We start from the raw sequence: 22769 nt of genomic DNA, 5'->3' as shown, positions 1-22769 counted from the left end.
ATTTACAAGTTTTGCTTTATGTTTGTCTTTTATCTATCTATCCGTCTTCAATATCAAGTAGAATTTTAATCAGTAATTTAGAAATTATTTATATACAGACCATTCTCAAATGGATTCAAGCATATTCTCATGTGTCTGTCTTTGAGGATGTGCTTTAATATAGGCTTGAGGTTGTTATAGAGAATCTTGTAGATTATGATTCATAAGCACTCCATTCTCTAGACAGGTAAAACTCATTATCATCAGTCTCTGGTTCTTTGTAATGATTATATGTTGCACAAAGACTGCATATACAGCTTTAATATTACCTCTGGGAGTCATACAGTGTAAAGCAGTGCAGTTGAAAGACTGGGTCAGGATCAAAAGTGAACCTTGGTGTTGCTTTTTTTAATGTTTTAATGATTATAGTTTTCAGCCTGTTGGCCCAACTGTACCACTTTGGGGTAACCTCAGTGAGTCCACAGTTACTCATTTTTGGTTCTTATGATAACACTAGTATATTTTAATGAGCATGGGTCCCATGAGAAACTAAATTTCTCATTTACTGTAGGTCCAGGGCTGGGAAAAAAAAAACCTTTGGGGATCCGCGGACTACACAGTTAACAGGCATCATTCTTTGGCTCTACACAATGAATACAGATAACAAAGCTCATTTTATAGAGTGCAGCAGTAATTTTACAAGGATAGATACTTCTGTGGCTCAGGAGGTAGAGCTGGACATCCCCTAACTACAGCTTGTCCGGTTTACATGTCAATGCATGCTCGGTCAAGATAAGCTGCTCCCAGTGGCCACTGGTGTGTGAGCGATTATATGGCAGCTTTGCCATTGGTGTGAGTCAATGGGGCAAAATACTGTAACGTGCTTGAGTGTATTTTAAAGCACTATATAAGCGCAAGTCCATTTATCATCTTCAAGTACATACTGTATGTGAGAACCAGTGATGATAATTGCGATTTATACATCATGACATAACCCAGGACAATGTGCCATCTGAACTGGACCCCTGGTGCAAAAGTGCAGTACAAGTCATAAGGGTGACTATATTTTTGCAGCTGAGCTTTACTGCATGTAGAGTTATTTAGGAGACATGCAATCATCATGTTTCTAAAGATATGCTGTAATTAATTTTACTTCAATTAAAAATCTGTCTGAAAGAAGTCTCCTCAGACCACTGTGGAAAGAGAGTTGGCCCTTCTTGTAATAAGTGAATGCAAAACCTTTGGACTCCACAGACAATTATCTCACATGGGAAGAACTTTGTGTGTATGTGCATATGTGAATGTGTGTGTGTGTGTAAGTGCATGAAAGTGAGAGCCGATATTCACATCACTGATAAATATAATAAACAGATTTGCCCTGGGAACTCCTCACATACTCATCCAAATTCTCAAATGCATACCAGTTTTAATTTTAATTGTAGCAGCACATGGAGAGGCACACAAGCAATAACATTTCTTTTTCACATATACACACACAAACACACATACAAAAATATCATACTAATGTTAATTGCTCCAGCACACGCTTGGCTGAGCGTGTAAATCAGCAGGATTACTGATGAGGGTTTTATTAGGAAGCTAAATGCTAAGGAATGAATTAGCTTTTCGTGAGCTTTCCAGCGTTCCATGATAATTAAAAGAGGCGTCTCCAAGCTGCCAAGAAATGTCTGACACTCCAGATTGTTGAGATATTTATCATATTTATCATTAAATTAATTGTTTTATTGTCTTGTGGTCATTACACTGTTCATGTTTACTTTGATACCCACTAGTTGCTTCTGCAGTGAAAAGATTTTTCCTGAGCGCCACATAACAACATGCCTCTGCCTCCCACATGTGGATCACCTAATCAAGCACAATAAATGCTATGACTTCTTACTGTGGCAGCACAGCAGAGCAGTGGCTAGCGCTACTGCCTCACAGCATGAAGGTTCCACGTTTGAGCCCCGACTGACCCAGGGTCTTTCTGTGCAGAGTTTGTATGTTCTCCCTGTGCCTGTGTGGGTTTTCTCCGGGGACTCCAGCTTCCTCCCACAGTCCAAAGACATGCAGCTTAGGTTGACTGGTGACTCCAAATTGCCCCTAGGAGTGAGTGCGAGCATGTGCGATTGTCTGTCTCTAAGTGTCAGCCCTGTGATAGACTATTGACCTGTCCAGGGTGGACCTCACCTCTCGCCTAGTATCAGCTGGGATTGACTCCAGCGCCCCTGCGACCCTGTTCAGGAATAAGTGGTATAGATAACAGATGGATGAACTTTGCACCGTAAATAACAACTAATGATTGCTAACAATATCTACCTGATGGCTCATCAGGTTTGAAGATATCACAAAGCTGTAATTGAGTAAGTACTTAAATGGTTAAACATAGCCACTTTATTTTTCTTTTAAAACCTCAAATCAAAAATAAACCATGAAAACTGACACCTACTGTGAACAGCAGTTATCACCATTAAAACAAAAAATAATGGCGTATTACTTGTGAAACATTTTGGAGCATTAGCTGACAAAGCTTTGTTTTTATAGTTTTATACAGAGCTCGCTATAACTAAAAACACAGTTCAGATTATTTTCAAGTTTTCAGTTTCTTTTGTATTTATCTATTCTACTTACAGTACTGTATATTCTGGAATTTGGCGCTCGTTAATCTTCTCCATAAATTGCATCATTTCGCTCTCTTACCATTTCTCTTACAATATTTCTGGTGTTCTGTCTGATTTACCCATTAATGACTTCACGTGATGGAGAATGCGCTGTCTCCTTTTGGATTTTTGGCTACAGCTCCAAAGGGAATGAACAAGATGCAGTGGGCATGTTTCCAGCTTTGACTGAGAAAAAAAAAACACTACACCAACACTCCAGGCTGTACTTAGCTTTTGGAAATGTATAAAGTTAGAATATAATAAAAAGCTGACTTGTCTAATACAAAGACAAGGATATCCACTGGGAAGCAACAGCCAACAGAAGAGTCACTATGCTGCAAGGACTGTGGCAACAGGAGACTTGAATGTTTCTTCACAGTTAAAATGAAAAAAACCAATGTAAGAGAAATAAAACAAAGGCTCAAGAACACAGCTTTTGGTGTTCAGACATGATGGCTGTACAAGTGATTGACACAATATTATGACTGTCAAGCAGCAAATCTGATTTATTTGTAGTTTCAAAAAAGAATGGTGTCTGCCAGCCCTTATTCTACTGTAATTAAACAACTGGACAAACAATGGGGTCCAAATGGAGCATAGACATGAATTACTATTTCTCTCAGTCTCAACTAAAAACGTACTTTTTATGTTCTCAGTGCATGCATTACTATGTTTTCACATTTCTGAGTGAAGCAAAAATACATGAATTGACACTGTGTTACAAGCATTCACGCTTTGAAATAGTGTGCTACACTTTCTGCTTGTTTGCTTATTAGTAACCACAAAAAGGACAAGCATTTATTGGAGGGCTTTGTGGGTTGGTTTGCTATGAAATTAATTGTAAGAGTAGTTTGAACAGGTTAAAACTTGGCTGTCAGGAAGAAATACATTTGCCAATGCTGAGTCCATTTTAAATATTTATTTGCTTGTATGAATAAACATATTATGTATCCCTTATTTATAGAACTACTTTCATATGAACCTCTGACTCTTCAAATGAAATAAGAAAACATAAAAACAATGGAGTATGGTAATAACTCTTGTCTCCTAGAAGGGCACCCGAGTGAAAAATGGATGAAATCACTGTTCCTGCTACGTCAAAGTTGGACGCAGGCTGTGTGTCCTTGTGCATGTACTGTGCATGTGTGTGTGGGCATGCACATCTGTGTATGTGTGACCAGATGTGTGAACTTGGGCCTGAAAAGGCCTGTCCAAATGATATACAGTCTTGGTATCTATGAACACACACAGATAGCAGACAGTGGTTTTACTTACAGACAGCATTTTTGTGACTGGAGTCTTTGCTGGGCATCATCTTCACTCCTCTGGACTTCAATTCTATTGCTTTCTTCACTATGGTAGGAAAAGGAGATGAAGGGTTTTAGTTTGATTACACTATACATACACTGTTAGACTTAAAATTACGATACTGTATGTCTTTTTTCTAAAGCACTTATTTTTCTGTTCAGAGTTGTCATTCAATGCACATCAGTGTGTACAATCCTGAAAGTGCTTCACACGCCCCTTCCTCTAACTAACCAACAACAAAAGCATGAGTGGCAGAAACTGAAAATTAGAACAGGGAAAAGAGAAGAGAGAAGAGATTAGAAGACAGAGGAGTGAAGCCAAGAGAGGAGAAAAAGAGAGAGAACAGCATTAAAATTTATCCCATCAGTTTTTTTTTTTTACTAAGTAGCAGCATTGCAGAGGATAACAGAAAAATCTGTGCTACAACCAAACCACACTCCACTGAGAAACAGACTTGGCATTAAAAGTATCTTTCTCTCTCTCTCTCTCTCTCTCTCTCTCTCTCTCTCTCTCCCACACACACACACACACACACACACACACACACACACAAAGAGAAGCATACAGATGAGGCAGACAAAAAGGAAATGACAAGAAGAACAAATGACAAGAGCCAAGCTGATAACTGAGGATAAGTTCAATAAAACTGTGCACCTCAATATGCAAATTAAGTCATAAAACCAGCCAGTGGTGGAAGAACTACTCAGATTTTTCACTTAAGTAAAAGCAGACATATCACATTCTAAAAATACTCTGCATTCAAAATTTTGCAGAAGTACCAAAACATTAGCAAAACATTCTTTCTATATGTGAAGTACAAAAAGTAAAAGTACTCATTATGCAAAATGGCACATTTCACAGTAATGTATTTTGTTATTATAAATGTTGTGATGTATTATACCATGGCCAAAGAAAATTCTGGCTTTTGATCAGATTGATTAGAAGCATTGACTATATAAAAGATGACATAAGAGTTCCCAGAAGTGAATCCACCGTGAAGTCGATCGCCACCTGGTGGCTGGCTGCAGTATAGGTCATGAAAGCCGCCTCCTCCATGTTGCGGATGGGACATGATCCAAACCAAAAACTCAAAGTACAATTCAAATATATTTTCTCAGAGGTAATTTTTGTGGTTTTATGGTAGATATTATCATGCTGATAAATCAAGTAGATACATGTACATACAGCAAGTGGTCATTTTTTGGTAAGTTTGCTTTTAAAAAGTTATGTGATGATATAAAAAAGGGGTATATTACAAATGATTTGACAGCTTTGACTGGAGGTCTGCTGCTCAGTCACTATTGCGCAAAATCTAGCTGCAAAACACCAAGTATTTGCAAATATTTTGGCTTTACTTTTGAAGTTTTAATTTTTTAGTGGAGGGAAGTGGTGATGTGTTGTCCATCTTTTATATACAATCTATAGTTTAAGGAATGCATGGCTAAACCGCACACCTGTCCAGGCATCTGCGTGCTGTTCTAAATCAATGCCATTTAATTAAACTGTAGGTAACCATAGCAACAGCACTGAAGCATCAGCACCAACTGGATGAGCTGGCTACTTGGACACAACCTTTTAAAGGAAGGAACAGACACTATAAATGGAACAATCTGACATTTCATTTAACCACCTTGGTGAATACTGAACTTTTGAAGAGGGGGACAGTGCTAGTGAAGATAAAACTGAGTTGAGTAATTCCAATCACAGATGGCACAAAAGCCCCTTTTCCACCACCTGGTACCAGCTCAACTCGACTCGGCTCTATTTGCCTCCATCAGTCACATGTTGGGGATAGTATGAGCCATCCCTGGTAGGCTAGCAGTTAAGGCACCGCGCTCTCGCCGCTGCGCCCCGGGTTCAAATCAGGGTTGCATCAGGAAGGGCATCCAGCGTAAAACACGTGCCAAATGTCAACATTGGAGTTGTCAGTGTGATGATTCGCTGCGGCGACCTCTAAATGGGAAAAGTCGAAAGTGACTTTCTTTCTAGCTGCCACTTCTCTGTCATGTGTGTTACAGAGGGTTAAATTTATTGTGACAAAGGCCTTCAGACTCTGTTACTATACAATATAACTGTTATATTACGTGAAGCACCACACTGTACATCTTATCACGTAGCCCATGTAGGTTACTGAATGTGATAATATGACGACAGTGGCTGCAGCTGTGCCTGCTAAGTGGAGCTGGCAAGCATGTTAGCAGGTCATCACATCTCCAAAAACATCAGTGCAAATTTGTAATTGTCATTAATTGGATAAATTGACCAATTTTACTTACAGACAGCATTTTTGTGACTGGAGTCTTTGCTGGGCATCATCTTCACTCCTCTGGACTTCAATTCTATTGCTTTCTTCACTATGGCAGGAAAAGGAGATGAAGGGTTTTAGTTTGATTACACTATACATACACTGTTAGACTTAAAATTACGATACTGTATGTCTTTTTTCTAAAGCACTTATTTTTCTGTTCAGAGTTGTCATTCAATGCACATCAGTGTGTACAATCCTGAAAGTGCTTCACACGCCCCTTCCTCTAACTAACCAACAACAAAAGCATGAGTGGCAGAAACTGAAAATTAGAACAGGGAAAAGAGAAGAGAGAAGAGATTAGAAGACAGAGGAGTGAAGCCAAGAGAGGAGAAAAAGAGAGAGAACAGCATTAAAATTTATCCCATCAGTTTTTTTTTTTTACTAAGTAGCAGCATTGCAGAGGATAACAGAAAAATCTGTGCTACAACCAAACCACACTCCACTGAGAAACAGACTTGGCATTAAAAGTATCTTTCTCTCTCTCTCTCTCTCTCTCTCTCTCTCTCTCTCTCTCCCACACACACACACACACACACACACACACACACACAAAGAGAAGCATACAGATGAGGCAGACAAAAAGGAAATGACAAGAAGAACAAATGACAAGAGCCAAGCTGATAACTGAGGATAAGTTCAATAAAACTGTGCACCTCAATATGCAAATTAAGTCATAAAACCAGCCAGTGGTGGAAGAACTACTCAGATTTTTCACTTAAGTAAAAGCAGACATATCACATTCTAAAAATACTCTGCATTCAAAATTTTGCAGAAGTACCAAAACATTAGCAAAACATTCTTTCTATATGTGAAGTACAAAAAGTAAAAGTACTCATTATGCAAAATGGCACATTTCACAGTAATGTATTTTGTTATTATAAATGTTGTGATGTATTATACCATGGCCAAAGAAAATTCTGGCTTTTGATCAGATTGATTAGAAGCATTGACTATATAAAAGATGACATAAGAGTTCCCAGAAGTTAATCCACCGTGAAGTCGATCGCCACCTGGTGGCTGGCTGCAGTATAGGTCATGAAAGCCGCCTCCTCCATGTTGCGGATGGGACATGATCCAAACCAAAAACTCAAAGTACAATTCAAATATATTTTCTCAGAGGTAATTTTTGTGGTTTTATGGTAGATATTATCATGCTGATAAATCAAGTAGATACATGTACATACAGCAAGTGGTCATTTTTTGGTAAGTTTGCTTTTAAAAAGTTATGTGATGATATAAAAAAGGGGTATATTACAAATGATTTGACAGCTTTGACTGGAGGTCTGCTGCTCAGTCACTATTGCGCAAAATCTAGCTGCAAAACACCAAGTATTTGCAAATATTTTGGCTTTACTTTTGAAGTTTTAATTTTTTAGTGGAGGGAAGTGGTGATGTGTTGTCCATCTTTTATATACAATCTATAGTTTAAGGAATGCATGGCTAAACCGCACACCTGTCCAGGCATCTGCGTGCTGTTCTAAATCAATGCCATTTAATTAAACTGTAGGTAACCATAGCAACAGCACTGAAGCATCAGCACCAACTGGATGAGCTGGCTACTTGGACACAACCTTTTAAAGGAAGGAACAGACACTATAAATGGAACAATCTGACATTTCATTTAACCACCTTGGTGAATACTGAACTTTTGAAGAGGGGGACAGTGCTAGTGAAGATAAAACTGAGTTGAGTAATTCCAATCACAGATGGCACAAAAGCCCCTTTTCCACCACCTGGTACCAGCTCAACTCGACTCGGCTCTATTTGCCTCCATCAGTCACATGTTGGGGATAGTATGAGCCATCCCTGGTAGGCTAGCAGTTAAGGCACCGCGCTCTCGCCGCTGCGCCCCGGGTTCAAATCAGGGTTGCATCAGGAAGGGCATCCAGCGTAAAACACGTGCCAAATGTCAACACTGGAGTTGTCAGTGTGATGATTCGCTGCGGCGACCTCTAAATGGGAAAAGTCGAAAGTGACTTTCTTTCTAGCTGCCACTTCTCTGTCATGTGTGTTACAGAGGGTAAAATTTATTGTGACAAAGGCCTTCAGACTCTGTTACTATACAATATAACTGTTATATTACGTGAAGCACCACACTGTACATCTTATCACGTAGCCCATGTAGGTTACTGAATGTGATAATATGACGACAGTGGCTGCAGCTGTGCCTGCTAAGTGGAGCTGGCAAGCATGTTAGCAGGTCATCACATCTCCAAAAACATCAGTGCAAATTTGTAATTGTCATTAATTGGATAAATTGACCAAATATTAGAAAACTAGATGGTTATTTTCTCACCTGAAAACTATCAGAACTTAATAAAATGCCATAATAACAGGCCTAGAATGAAATTAATAAGAGGTTTGAGCCTTCTCTGCCACAGTGGGCCAGTGACTTCACTGAAGATTCAGCATCGCTGTGAATCGTGTATCTGAAGTAGAAACCAAAGCACCTGGCACCAAAAACGAGTAGAGATGAGTTGAGTCGAGTTGAGTTGGTACCAGACAGTGGAAAAGGGGCTAAAGTGAATTAAAAGATTTTCTTAAACAAAAGGGGAAAAACACAGACCTGAACTCTTAGAGTGCAGATTCCCCGAGTAAGGAGCTGAGAGAAATGTCTGTGTCCAACCATAAAACTGGGGATAAAGCACAGTGTGGCAAGTCTAACAAGCCCAACGGGAGGCATCAACTAACACCTAACTGACTTGAACATAATAATCGACTACAGGTTCCATTCATCAAATTAGGTTTTTAGATCTGTAGTCAAACACTACAGAAAAAGTGGTAAAGATGTGTCCACCATCCACCTGTGCCAGAGTCTGACCTGAGACTTATTAGAGATTCACATACACTGTTCCCCAGTACAGCTGAAGGCCTTGTTCAGAAGGTTTGCTCGGAAATCTAGAGAGGAAAACCAAGAGGTGTCTTGTTCTTCTTTTTTGGTTAAGTGAGATGGAGATTGGTTTGAATATGTTATATTTCCCTATAATAGCAAAACTGGAAAGCACAAAAATCCAAATCAACTCTAAGTTTGCAAATTCAGGCAATCCATTATGCCCCGAGTGCAAGTTGTAAAAAGTAGGTTTTAAAAATGCCTCCTCGATGCTGGCCTTAAGAGCCGACAAATTATGTTTGTTGCTGGTCACTGCTGTAAAAGCAGCCTCAGGAGTTAGTGAGCCTCATCCGTCCAGGAAAGAAGAACATGGAGTAACATGAAGAGAAAACAGTGAGCAGAGTAGAGCAGAGCAGCACATCCTCTCCATCCTCCTCTGCACTCCTGGGATCCAAAACCTTTGACTATCCTCATGGCATGCCACTGTCCAACTTCACAATAAATGGATGTTCAGTTTTAAGTAGCCTAAATCTGTTAATGCTACAGTTTCTGCCTTCAGTTTTGTGTTATCTTAGGTTTTTAATGATCTCCTTTAGAGAATTTAACAGCAATTCTGTTGTTCTTAAAATTTTCTGTAGACCTATTTGTTTACTGTATTTATTAATGAACTATAATAATTATCAGTAGTGTGAATAATAATTAACCTATTATTAATATTGTGGCCATTGTTGCTACAGCTGATGTTATTAGTCTTTTGCATTTTTGTGTTTTATGTCTATGTCAGTCTTAAAAGTTGACCTGGACCAAGAGAATTGCGCAAATGATGCTCCTTGTATAAGATGCACACATGGAGATGAGCACACAGTAATACTTTAAACAAACACTGGTATGTATTCCATACATGTAAAAGGGAAACAGAGACTGAGGGAAGAGTGTGGCATACCTTGGTACTGAGCACTGAATCCTTTTCTTCGATGATTACTGTCTGAGGTGAAGTGTATCCGAAGCCAGTTCTTGTTTGATATCACTGGTGAGGGCAGGATTGTACCAGTCAGCCTGGAAGTAGGTACATAAAAACTGTTAATGAAAACCACACAAAGATTAATGTAGTCAGAGCTAAACCTACAGACATCTACATTTTGCTGGAAAATAAAGCAGAGAAAGGTAAGGCGGATGGGAAAGAGAATGTATGATGGTGTAATGTGTGCATAGCTTTGCTTTTCAGTATGGTCCGCATTGGTGGTTAATATCACACTGACAGACAGATTGCATCCTCCTCCAGAGATGGACACAGTTTGTCAGAACATTCTGGTTCATGGATGGAAAATAGGTTTTACATATTTCAATCTTAGGTAGAAAAATATGTGCACTTTTGGAAGAAAGTAATTCAAATTGCTACCATGTAATTCCAGATTAGAGGTTGCAGCGAGACCAACCTCTGTTGTGAAAAATATTGTCAAATTACAAACAACTGTAAATAAGATACCACACAACACACAAGAGTGAATAACTCAAGGATCCAAATGACTTCCTCTGAGGGCCTATACAGTACATAGTAGAAATATCCCAGTTTGAAGAACTTTCTGGAGAGTTCACAGATGTCTCCAAAGTGCAAAGACTGGCTGTAATTTAAGGGGGGCAAAATCTGAAAGGTAATTTGTTCCATTGAAATAGAAAATGAAACTGAAAATTGAATTAGTGATATCATCCATTCCCACCAACCAAAGGCAGGTTGTGTGGGTACAGTCTAACTCCCATGTCTACGTGTGTTTAACTGTTTAGCTGAGGGAATATTCAGCAATATTCAGCAATCCTCTGTACTAAATGCAGGGGGTTCTAACTAACTGGAAGGCAAGAGAACATCATATATTAATTATGAAATAGAACAGTCTCTTACATTTATTTACAATAGAGACAAGAAAGAGACGAGGAGAAAAGAGAAACAGAAAAGCAGAAGAGGTGAATGGAGATGGCAAAGTAGAAGAAAGTCAGCAAAGTTCACATCTTCAAAACCAGTTTCTCAAGCATTACCACTGAGACAATGTGTTAGTTGCCTATTGTAAGTGTTGCATCAGCTTTAGCTGCGCTGAAATTTCACTACCAATGGCAACCAAAGCATTAAATAAAAACAAATGAATAAGTAAATTTAAAACATGTGGGAAAATGATATACAGCAAAAAAATAAATATATAATCTAAGAGACTGCTCAGAAGATAATGTCCTGCCATCTTCCCTGGAGCAACAAGAGCCACTGTAACTGCCTTTTAAAATGCTGCAGGTATATTGATAGAAAAGACAGCAACGGAGGGACAAAAGCAAAAGCCAAATATAGGAGGTGGTAAAACATATTAAGCATGCTTTTTAGAGGACCTTACTAAGTGTGTATTATAAGAGACCAGGCCACAATTTTTTTTGACATACGATTAATGCACATACATTCTGTGATTATGACCCTTGGCCCACCCCGTAATTTGGGAAATCAGGAAGCACTGCAGCAACAGTGTTGTGGATGACAACCATAAACAAAACACCTTGAGCAGAAATGGTTAAAGAAATATGTCTTTTGGGTGGCAAGTTCAGCTTCAAAGCCCTGCCAGATGGTTCTCTCAACAAGACCAAAGTTATTTGCATTTACTGTTGATGTGAACTGAGTTACCACCGGAGTGTGTCGGGTCTCAAATACAACTTGCTGGCCAAGCACACAGCTGATGCAGAGAGCCCTCCTCCCTCATCAAAGACAGACCACACTGGATAGTTTGCAATGAAGACACATGGACAACTTTACAAGCAACAAACTACATCTTACAGGCCAGTGGACATTGTGGAGGACGAGGGTCTGCTTGAAATGATTCACAATGCATCCAAAGACTGCAGGCATGAACTGCCTTCGAGAGTCACCTCTATAACCAAGATACACAACTTGGATGAGAACGCTAAAGTGGAGGAGGTGTTGGGACAGACCAACGTGGTCACACTCATCGGAGATTACAGGACTTCTCTCAGTAATCACAACGTACCTCGGGGCCCCTTTAAGGGACATTTAGAACCAGTGGTGGAAGAAGTACTCAGATCCTTTACTTAAGTGAAGGTAGTGAAACAGTATTAAAAATACTCTGAAAAGTTTTGCATTCAAAATGGCAATGATTACGTTTAGGGCTTGTTGACAAAAATGAGCATCGTATCCTAAATGAACAGAATTACAAGGATGCATAGTTGCAGGTTGATGTAAGACTAAATTTAACAATCTCAAATCAATAAAATCCATGTATGTGTTGGAGATAACATGAAAGCAGAGAGAGACACAATAGACAATACAAAAAAAGTGTGCAATGTGCTGCATCTCTTCCATTATTCAAGGGGACCAACCAGGTGCCTGACACTGGAAAGAGAAAGACAAGAGGCCAGAGAGGAGGAGTGAACAGTGACACTGAAGTGAAAGGAAGAGGAAGAAAGAAATGAGGAGAGAAGGAGAGAAGAAACTGATACAAGAAGACATAGCCAGTTCCTGCAGCACGGAGATTATGTGGAGATGGAGATGAAGAAGAGAGGGGAGCCAGATAATGAAAAATAGAAAACAGTAAAGCAGGTTTAATGACATCAAAGAAATATGAGAGAAAGAAGCCAGAGAAAAGACAAACAGAAAATAGAGGCTGGAAAAAACAAACCTGAGAAAACCTGCAGAAAAAAAAATTGGGGCTAATGGACATAGGGGAGGAGGTGAGAGTGGGAAATTCCCTTAAATGAGCAGGAGGAGAGAGGTTACAGTGGCCGTGAGGAGAGGTCGAAAGTGAAAAAGGGTGAGACAAGGAGGCATGACTAAATGAGGTTGGAGAGTATGGATACCAGATTACAAAGGATGGAGATAAATGAGAAAGCAAGCGAAGCTGGAAGGAGAGGAGAGGATAGAGATGGGAGGAGAAAAGAGAGGAGTGAACGTTTCACCTACAAAAAACTCATGATGGTAAAACAAAGAGCCACGTGGAGTAGGAGAGACAGAAAGGAGAGGTTGCCGAGCTAAACGACAGAGGGGAGATGAGAGCAGAGGAGAGGAGATAAGAGAAAATGAGAGGAAAGGCCTGACAGACAGAGGAGAAAGTGAAACAAGAGAGGCTGAGGTACAGAACAGAGAGGAGTAACCAGGTAGTTGTGTTTACTGATACATGAACATCACAAAGACACAGACATAAGTTTCTATCATCTGGACATTGCTGTTTTGGCCTCTCCCCTCCCTACTGTCTGCTGATACTGCTGTAGCTACTGCTGGCTATATATTATTTTAGGTTTATTCTACTGCTGCAGTTATTGCAAGTCCCTGTGGATGTAAGCATCTGCAAGATGACAAAAAGGCACTGTAAATATAAATGATTGGATACAAGTCAGGGAAGTTGGAAAGCACATTATCCACAACAAATAGCTGCTCATTCCAAGTGCTTAGTGCAAAACCCTGGTACACCAGTACTTTTAATCTCATAACATACCCACACACTCATATAGCCACACACACATGGGCAGTAAACATAATTTAAAATCTAAATGTATTAACAGGACAAGAGAGGTGTTTCAAAGTGTAAAAAAAGAGAGTGAAGGCTGGTGGTTAAAAGAGGAGGAGGGGAAAGGGCAAAGAAGAGAAGTAAACAAGGAAGCAGCAGAAGGGGGGCTATGCTCAGATGATCAAGGAATCACACAGCTAAATCTTCCTGGGGAAACCTATCAAGGTCATGGTGCAAGAAAAAACATGTGGCTGAGTGTTAAATATCGCACTGGGTTGTGTCTTGGTCATCCAGGTTTTCTCCACTATCCATCCATCCATTATCTGTACCGCTTATTCCTAAATAAAGTCCCCGGAGCACCCGGGGAGAACCCACGCAGGCACAGGGAGAATATACAAACTCCAGATAGAAAGGCACAAACCCGGAACCTTCTTGCGAACCTTTTTGAGATGACAGCACTAACCAGTGTGCCACTATGCTGCCCTGTTTTCTAATTCCATCTACACATTTTAGGATTTTGTAAGATGTTCACAGCTGTATTGCTGAGGGATTATAGGGTGTTGTGTTTTTTCACATGAGGCAGTGGACTTTGACAAAGGTGTGCCTTGCCTTTTCTTCTGTTTGTCTAATACAAAGAAAGAAAAATAGCAGTGGCATTAGCATTTAGGTACTTGGCTCTGCTGGAAAAGCTTACAAAGTCTGATTTACTTAGGATAAGAATCAACACCTTCATGACTGAGACCACAGTTGTTTACTGCTTGTTGCATAAAGATGAGCAACTGCTTCATGGAGATAGATCTACTCACAAATAAAATCCATTAAACAGACAGCGACGTGTGTGTGTCAGTGACAATAAGTCGACAAAAATGAGTTTGTAATTATCACTGTGTGAAAAATGGGGCTGGCTTGTGATTGATGAGTGAGCATGTAAAAAATGCCTTACAGCAGGACCTTGATGCTGACTGAAAGAAGCATCGGTTCTTCTACAGTATGCTGTACACACTAGGCTTGGCATTACTTTTAAATCTTGTGTGCTGGGACTAGAACCAGTTTTTCATATAATGCCAAATGTTTGTCATTTGTCAACCCACTAAAACAGCCCATGACTTTTTTTTTTTAGGTGTTCCTGATTAAGGAAGGACTCCTTTGTGGGAAATGCTTTCTTGTCATTAAGTGTAGTGGCCCTGTTCGTCAATTAGTTAAATATCTGGCAGCTAGGGCACCTCATTTGGCCAAAGGTCTGGTAAAGAAAAGAAGACAAGGGATTTGTGAAAATTCTGAGTTCCCATCACCCTTTTAAAATCAGCGTAACTTACTGCTTATTAAAAATCTTTGATAATGTTGATGCATTTATAGCAAATTCTTCAGTTGTCTGCACTTTACTCAGGTAAAAGTAAGTAAGTGAGCAATAAGGAACAAAATGTGATTAATTGCTGTTGGTCATGCTCCTTGGATACAGAGGTTTATAGCAGAGTAAGAATTCAGTCAGTTGAAGAAAATGACAGCAGCACATTTTAGTCTGTCATGTGTTTGGAAAGAGAGAGGAGAAGAAGTGATAGCTACAGGGAGTGTTGAGAGTGGAGAGCAACAAAAAGGAAAAAGAGAAAAATGAAGGAAGGGTGCTGAAAGAAAGAGCAAGGAACCTGCTGTAAACATGAATGAAATTGATAAACAGAGCTCACTTTAAGTAATCGGAAAGAAAATCGATTCAGATAACAGCCGCAACTATGTTATAGATAACAGCTTATATTCCATGAAAAGCCTTTATTCAAGATAAGCTTTATCTTCATATTCAGGTCACCAAAATCCCAGTACACACAAATAAACATGTACAATACATGAAACCTGCAAAGGACTGGGTAAGAACTGTGCCAAGCTGATACAGTGGAGCATCCCTCTTCTGTTATCTCTGTTCTCAGAATAAGAGCTCATCCATTGTATTCTAATTATACAAGTGAAAGCCGAAACATCCTGACTATTTACATGACACTGGTCTAAAATTAAACACTATTGCTGATGACAACTATTCTGAATTCTTCGATTAAATGATCTATACACACTTCATATTTTTAATCTGGTATTCATAATTAGCTAATAATAGATAGGTTTGTTCATGGAGCCAGGGTCATTTTAATGGTATTATTATTATTATATTTAGAGATGTGAGGTTAGTCCAGGCTCACTATCCTCCACAGAAAAACAGCAGCTCAGAGAAATAGTCTGCTCTGTCTTTCACAGTCTTCTATCTGAATTTAGTTCATTGGTCAGAAATCTGGTCTCCTCTGATGCATCTGGGTCTTCATACTGATTGATGGAAAGCATGAGCAAATATGTGCATTGAGGACTACTGACCCACTCCTGCATTCACAGCTGGGTGACCTGCTGACAATTCACTTGATAAATAGAGAAATATATACAATATAGTGATAAATGGGCTTAAACTTATATATTGCTTTTCTATACACACTGCAAACGCTAAGTGCTTTACATATTGTAAGAGCTTTATATTTGCCCATTCTCGTGCACACACACAGCTACACAACCCAATGGGACAGCCACCAGGAGCAACTTCAGTTTCAATGTCTTGTCCAAGCAAAAGCCAAGAATCGAATCACCAACCCTCCGGTTAGGAGACGATCCACTCTCTCCTGAACCACAGCCACCCTGCTGTGTGATAAATCTGTCGGACTGCAGTAAGCACAAGCAGCACAAATGCCTCAGTGTCTTACAAACTCTCCCTGATCGCCCCTGTCATTCACTGTCTCTCACTTGTCTGCTTCATTCTCTCTCCCATTGTAAGTGCAGCCTTCTTTATATTTAACAATGAATCCTGGTGAAATAAAGCTCACATTAGCTCTGTTGCTAGTCCGTCCTCTCTCAGCAGGCAGGCTGCAAAGTATTGGGTACATCTGTCAGATCACTCAGGATGTAATCTTTGAATTAATCATCTGAGTTTGTAGGAAATGTTATCATACTTTAGTGGTCCAAAAAGGTGTTTGCAGAAACAAAATTTCACTTGTGTGTGCGTTGAGCAGTGTTTGTAGAAATGTGTGACAGCTAGTCAACCTGACATTCAACCCGACAGCCAGACAGGAACATGAAACAGGAAATTGCTTTTGGGACAGCCAATCAGGAAAAGCTCTCTGTAAGCAGGAAGGACCTGTCACAGTGGTCCTATCAGGTGTCAGTCATTCTCACAACAACCTCAGTGCAAATGTCAATCATCACTTAATCCCACTTCTGGAGAAAGGTATTTAGGATTATATTTGATTGTGCATTGCAGAAGCCATTTAAGTTGTCTTTATTATCTATTATACTGTATTAGGCCTGAATCAGTGAACTTTCAGCAGTGGTTAAGGTGCAAACCATGTAATTTTAGGTTTGATCCCAACTTTGGACCTTTGTTGTCTCTCTCATTGTCTTAACTGATTCTACATTGGCACTGTAACCTCCATAATACAGGGAAGAAAACAAAAATAAACAAAATACCAGCAAACTATTAAAGTTAATTTACTTTGTTTGTAAGTCTAGAATAAAATACAGTACAATATACTAGTAACCTTACATTTTAAACTGGAGATACATTCTTCTGATTCAAAAATATAATTTGAAAAAGTTCATATTATTCACATCAATCCTTTTACACAAATACATTCATCAAATACATTTCGGAGCATCACCCAACACATAACTGGGCATGTATCTGTGATAAGATCGTGTAACATACTTGTCCAAATAAAGGTGATTATTATTATTTTATGTGCAGAAATATACTTCTGCAACTGTTTTTCTAGTTGAAAACAAATTAGTTGTGGTGCATAATTTCACATTGTGTTGTGATAACTCACTAAATACACTGCCAAATTACTTCCTAGAGTGCAGGACTGTTAACCTAGTAAAAGGATTTTATTTGAACCACTTAATAATGGGAATGCCTAGAGATATTAGGACCAGTCTCTTGAAAACTGAAGGCAAAAAGTGAACTCTCCAGTACACTCTATGTCTTACCCCTGCATTGCAGAGGGTGGGTTGATAGTGGTCCTTGAATGTTATACTGTCAGAGTCAAGCTGTATGTGAGAGAGTGTGTGTGTGTGTGTGTGTGTGTGTGTAATCGGTCAAAGCCTGAAGAGACGATCAACAGCTCACACTGTCATAGGGCCACTTAAGACCTGACACACACACACACACATAAGCACAAACAGTGTCATGAGAGTGCCATGGTTGATGTGTATTACTCTGCTGGTGACAGGACTAAACATGCAATTATTCTCCATTTCTTTTGTTTCCATCCGGTGCTCTCCTCTCTGCCACCTCACTCCACTTATTTATCTGTCGACCTATCTATTCTATTCCTCTGCAAGTTGTGCCACAATCACAAACCATTTTCTACGCATGGATGACAATGTCATCTATAAGTTGGCGTCAGGAGAACGTGAAAAATGAGAGAAGGTGTCTGCAGAATGCAGCAATCTATAAGTAATAATAATAGTAATCATATTTACCAGCTTGAAAAGACGAATACAGATTACGATTCTGAGCTCGTAGAGCTGCTGTTACACAACACTGCCTCATCGCATTATCTCCCCTAGATATAAACACACCTGGGTGCATAGACATTTATATCTATTGAATTGAAAATGCCATGTCACCTTGCACAGTTCTGCAGATCCTTTGGGACACTTCACTTCAGCAGTTATAAAAAAGGCAGGGAAAAATTGAATGCATCTTATTTTTTCAGCAAAGGATTACAGAGACATGCTGCAAATGATTCTCATGATTCTCCATTTTAAAAAGAAAACTGTTTCATGTTGCAGCACCTAGGATGGAGAATTAAGAAATTCATTTAATTCGTGTTTTTATGAAAATAATCACTTCTTTTCATTAAACAGAAAACACTTGCTCTTCCTTTTATATTTATATTAACTACTCCACAGTTGTGTACAGGATACTCGGCCCTGTTCCCAGCAGCTGGGGCACATGGTTGGAGGTTGCTCAGGAGGGATGTTCTGCAGTGGGCAGCATGGGGAGGAAGGCCAGGTCACTGTTTTCCTTCCCTCAGCTCCACGTACAATCACTCAACTGTCAGCCACCTCTTAGACGAGCTTTCTCCTCAGGGTCTAGGAGCTGTCTAGGAGGGGGTCACATCATGCAATGGGCCAACTCTGTCCTGTCAGGTCAGGGAGCGACACCGAGCTGCATAACTCCACTTCAAAATAAATCACGATAAACAATGAAATAGAGGGATGGTTCAACTTTACAACCATAAAACAAAAATATTGCTGCTCTGGACGTCCCTGATGGTGGCTTTTTCCCATCCTGCTCTGGTGCTGGTGGGTCGAGGCGGACATATTACAGACATAGTCCCCTCCGTGTTTTTATTATTCTTTTGCTGGTTTAAACCACCTTCCCCCCTGTACTGATTTTTTTATTCCTTTAATTTCTTTTTCCCTCATTTCTCTTTCTCTTTCTTTAACCCCCCTGCCTCCCGTTTCATAGTATTTTCTATTAAACTCACCCAACACACCTTCACACACAAATCACGTTAAACTTCCTCCGCTCTTCTATAAATGTCCTGTATCCATGTTTCAGGTTTTGTCTTGATAATGCGTTGTTTCTGTTTTGTTTGTTTGCTTGTTTAGCTGTTGTTGTAATATAAAAACAATAGTGCTTTGGAATGACAGCATTTTTATCATTTATCAAGTGAATGCTTGCAAATATGTTTGTTCTATCAGTCATACCTTGTTTCAGAAATACATGATGCACACTAAAATACAGGAGTGTGAAAAAATAAATCAGGCTACTAATGTTGATTTCTGAGACAGAACTGGCTCGCAGGCATCTCTGATGTTATTACTGAGGAAGCCTAAAATTCTTTTTCCACCTTCCCCACTCTAGACTTTCCCAGCAGTTCCAGCTATTTGAACTAGCAACAGACCTGCAGCTTAAACATTAGGCTGCCTCCAAACCTGCAAAAACATATCTGAGCCCTCTATGGAGACGTGTGATATTCTGACCAAACCAACATGGACTCCAGCAGCACTCTAAATTTAAAAACCAGAGTGTGTTCTGGTATAACGGCATGCTAATTTTCAAACAAGACCACAGATAATGGGAGTGAAAACAGCAATTTATCACCTTCCTTGTGGAATTTGAATAAATCAGGAAAATCAACAAGACTCCTGTGTAGCTAATCAATCAGTAGTTGTATCTGTTCTCTCTAACAACATCATTAGTCCTCTTTTAATATTAAACGCCCCCCTTGAAAGTATACACGTTAGAGAAAATTGCAGTGAAAATAACAACAACTCTCTTTAATGTGCACCAGTCAGCTAACAGAACAATAAAGCCTCAAGGCTACTAATTCTTGGGAAATAGCATCCTGTGTCCCCACCTAATTTAAAGAACAAGGATATGGTGTTCACTTTGTTTGTGTGTGTTTTGTGTGAGTTTGATGTCCTCCAGATCCGAAACATAACAGCAATGTCTATGTCAATCACCTCTCAAACGCTAGTGGTAACTGCTGATTTGTGATGTACTCATGTCTCCACTGCCATGCCCTCAAACATGACTATTTATTTTATTCAACACTACAGTCTGTGGGTGGACAATTCTCACCATATGCTTGGTGCTTCTGTCCCGCTGATTTCCAAGAAGTCATATTTGTCCTCTAGTAAGAAGTCATTGAAGACAAGCGCTATGGTATCCCCAGGTTCGGCGAGGATTGACCATGTACAGTCCAGGTTGTTGTCATACTCTGCAGGGTATCCTGGGCTGGTTATTGAACCCGCGGTGCCTCGTAATGTACCCCCACATGCTCCCTCCGCTGGAGAGAGGAGAGAAGGACAAAATGAGATGAAACAGCAACTCTCCAACATACAACTGTTTTTCATATTTCTTACACTGATTTTGGTGCTTTCTTTCTCCTCACAGCAAGAAGGTTGTTCAAATTGGCCAGCTGTCTGGAGCGAGATTAGTGGTCAGTCTGTTTGTCAGCCCTGTTCAAGGTGTACCCTGCCTTTCACCCAGTGGCGGCTGCTTGGCTCCAACCCCTCCACAACCCTCAAGTATAGATGGGTACAGCTAATACCAGCAATAGCATTTCTATTTCTAGTGCATTAGTCTCAAACTGTTTTACTATTTATAGTATATTTGTAATTCTTGGTGTTAAAGTGTCAGTCATTTGTAAAACTGTTTAAACTTTCCTATTCTGCATGAAATGTGCTATTCAAGAAAAGGTATGTGTATTTATTCAGGATTACTTTATTGTCACTCCATTGCAAAACACAACAAGATATTGGTGCCCCCATAGCAGCCATTAAACCACATGGTAAAAAGAGAAGAAGGAGCCTAAAGTAAACATAGATATATACATAAATATATATTTAAAATACATGAATTAAAACAAGTTCAATGTAATAAATGACTTCATTAATAGTCTAGATAAAAGTTAATCGTGGCTAAAACTTTTAACTGAGCAGCACCACTGCTTGGGGAAAAGCTGTTCCTAAAACAGGTGGTTCTAATCTGAATCACCCAGATTGTTCTACCCAAAGATCGAACAAATAGTGAGCTGGGTGCAGTTTATCTCTGACAACATTAGAAGCTCGGGTAATGCATTGCGAGGTGTGCACTGTGCTAATGTCCGGTAGCTGGGTAGCAATGATTTTCTCAGCAACTGTAATAACACTCTGGATTGCCTGTTGTTCCTTCTTGGTGCAGTTACCAAACCACACTACAATACTATACATCAGCATACTCTCAGCAGTGCAATAATAGAAATTCCCAAACACCTTCTGAGAGAGATGTGCTTTCTTTAATTTCCTTAAGAAATAAAAGGAATTTAAAGTTTGAGACCTTTTCCACAGCCTCGCCCTTAATGAAGAGAGGCTTTTGATGAATAGGTTTCTTTTTCTGGAAATCTGTGATAATTTCCTTAGTTTTTTTGATGTTTAGGCCCAGGTTTTTAATCACACTGAGTGGTCAATACCTCCACCTCTCTCGTATAGGCAGATTCATCATTGTCTGTAATCAGACCAAGCACCATAGTATCATCCTCAAATTTTATGACTGTATTTTTATGAAAAATAGGAGAATAATCATGCATGAAAAGACTGCACAAAAGTGGGCTAAGCACACACCCCTGCGAGGTTCCAGTGCATATACTGTATGTATATATGTAACTAATAACTAACGACTGAGCGGACCCAGCTTTCAGAGGTGACTGCCATTACAAGCCAGCTGGACCAGCCACTGTTTAACCTGAGCAAACACAATGCAGATGCTGTGTCAAGCCACATACTGTATCTGCTCTTTGCTTGGGTGAGGACAGGGTTCAGGGATGCTTTGTGTTATGGGTAGGTTAGGTCTGGAAAATGGTGCTGCTTACTGTGGGGCTCTGAAGATTTATGACGACACAGCCTGACACCACCCTCTTTTGGGCCAATAAACACCATTTAACTCGTATACTGAGCTTCCATATGAATGCTCTCCTATTCCTTGGCACATTTAATTGGCTATTATTGACTGTAATAAAATAAATGTAGTGGAGTAAAATGCACAGTACGGCTGTTGCACTGTCAGTTGGCCTGTGTCTTCTGTAAGCAAACTGATAATTGTCAAAGGACTCTGGAATAATGTCCTTGATACTGTATGTCTCTTGATCAGTCTCTCGAGGCACATGGCTGGTAGGGATGTAGTCATTCAGACATGTGACCGAGGAGTGTTTTGCTTTCACAGCCCTATGTTCAAAAGCCTAATTTCTCATTTCAGTTTATGAAGTAACATGTTGTACTGATAAACTAAGATAATAAACATTAACTAAAAAACAATGAGGGGGGTTTCAGACAAGTCAGCTACATACATTTATATGAAACACTCATCTCAGTTACTAGCTATTTAGATAACATGCCAATTTTGACATTTACCTCTGTTAGGTGACATATCAATAACAGTTCCATTTGTTTTCTGTGAGGAAAGATAATATTTGTTAAAGAAAACCAGGCAGTGCAAAAAAAATCTTTATTGTAAAGAAATTATAGTGTCAAATGTTTTCATCATTACCTTTTTTTTTGTCTTGACAGAAAATGGAAATACATAGTGGATAGTACATACTGGCATATACACACTGGATTGTAGAAATAAAATCTCACCCTAGAGACATTAAACTATGCCCCTCTACACAGCACATTAGGGA

The 22769-nt window shown here is 39.5% G+C and overlaps 1 protein-coding gene across 1 annotated transcript in view; it reads right to left on the bottom strand.

Moving 5' to 3' along the window:
• Nucleotides 1-22769, bottom strand: part of LOC109969021 (CUB and sushi domain-containing protein 1) — a 404580-nt gene that overhangs the window by 184820 nt on the left and 196991 nt on the right. The window contains 4 exon segments of the mRNA XM_020615656.1: nt 3915-3992; nt 6224-6301; nt 10029-10141; nt 20192-20399. Of these exon segments, the coding sequence (XP_020471312.1) occupies nt 3915-3992; nt 6224-6301; nt 10029-10141; nt 20192-20399 (477 nt within the window).

Source organism: Monopterus albus, unplaced genomic scaffold (assembly GCF_001952655.1).
Source record: "Monopterus albus unplaced genomic scaffold, M_albus_1.0 scaffold168.1, whole genome shotgun sequence".
NCBI lineage: Eukaryota > Metazoa > Chordata > Actinopteri > Synbranchiformes > Synbranchidae > Monopterus > Monopterus albus.
The sequence above is the reverse complement of the archived record's forward strand: the minus strand, read 5'-3'. Positions and strand labels throughout refer to the sequence as shown.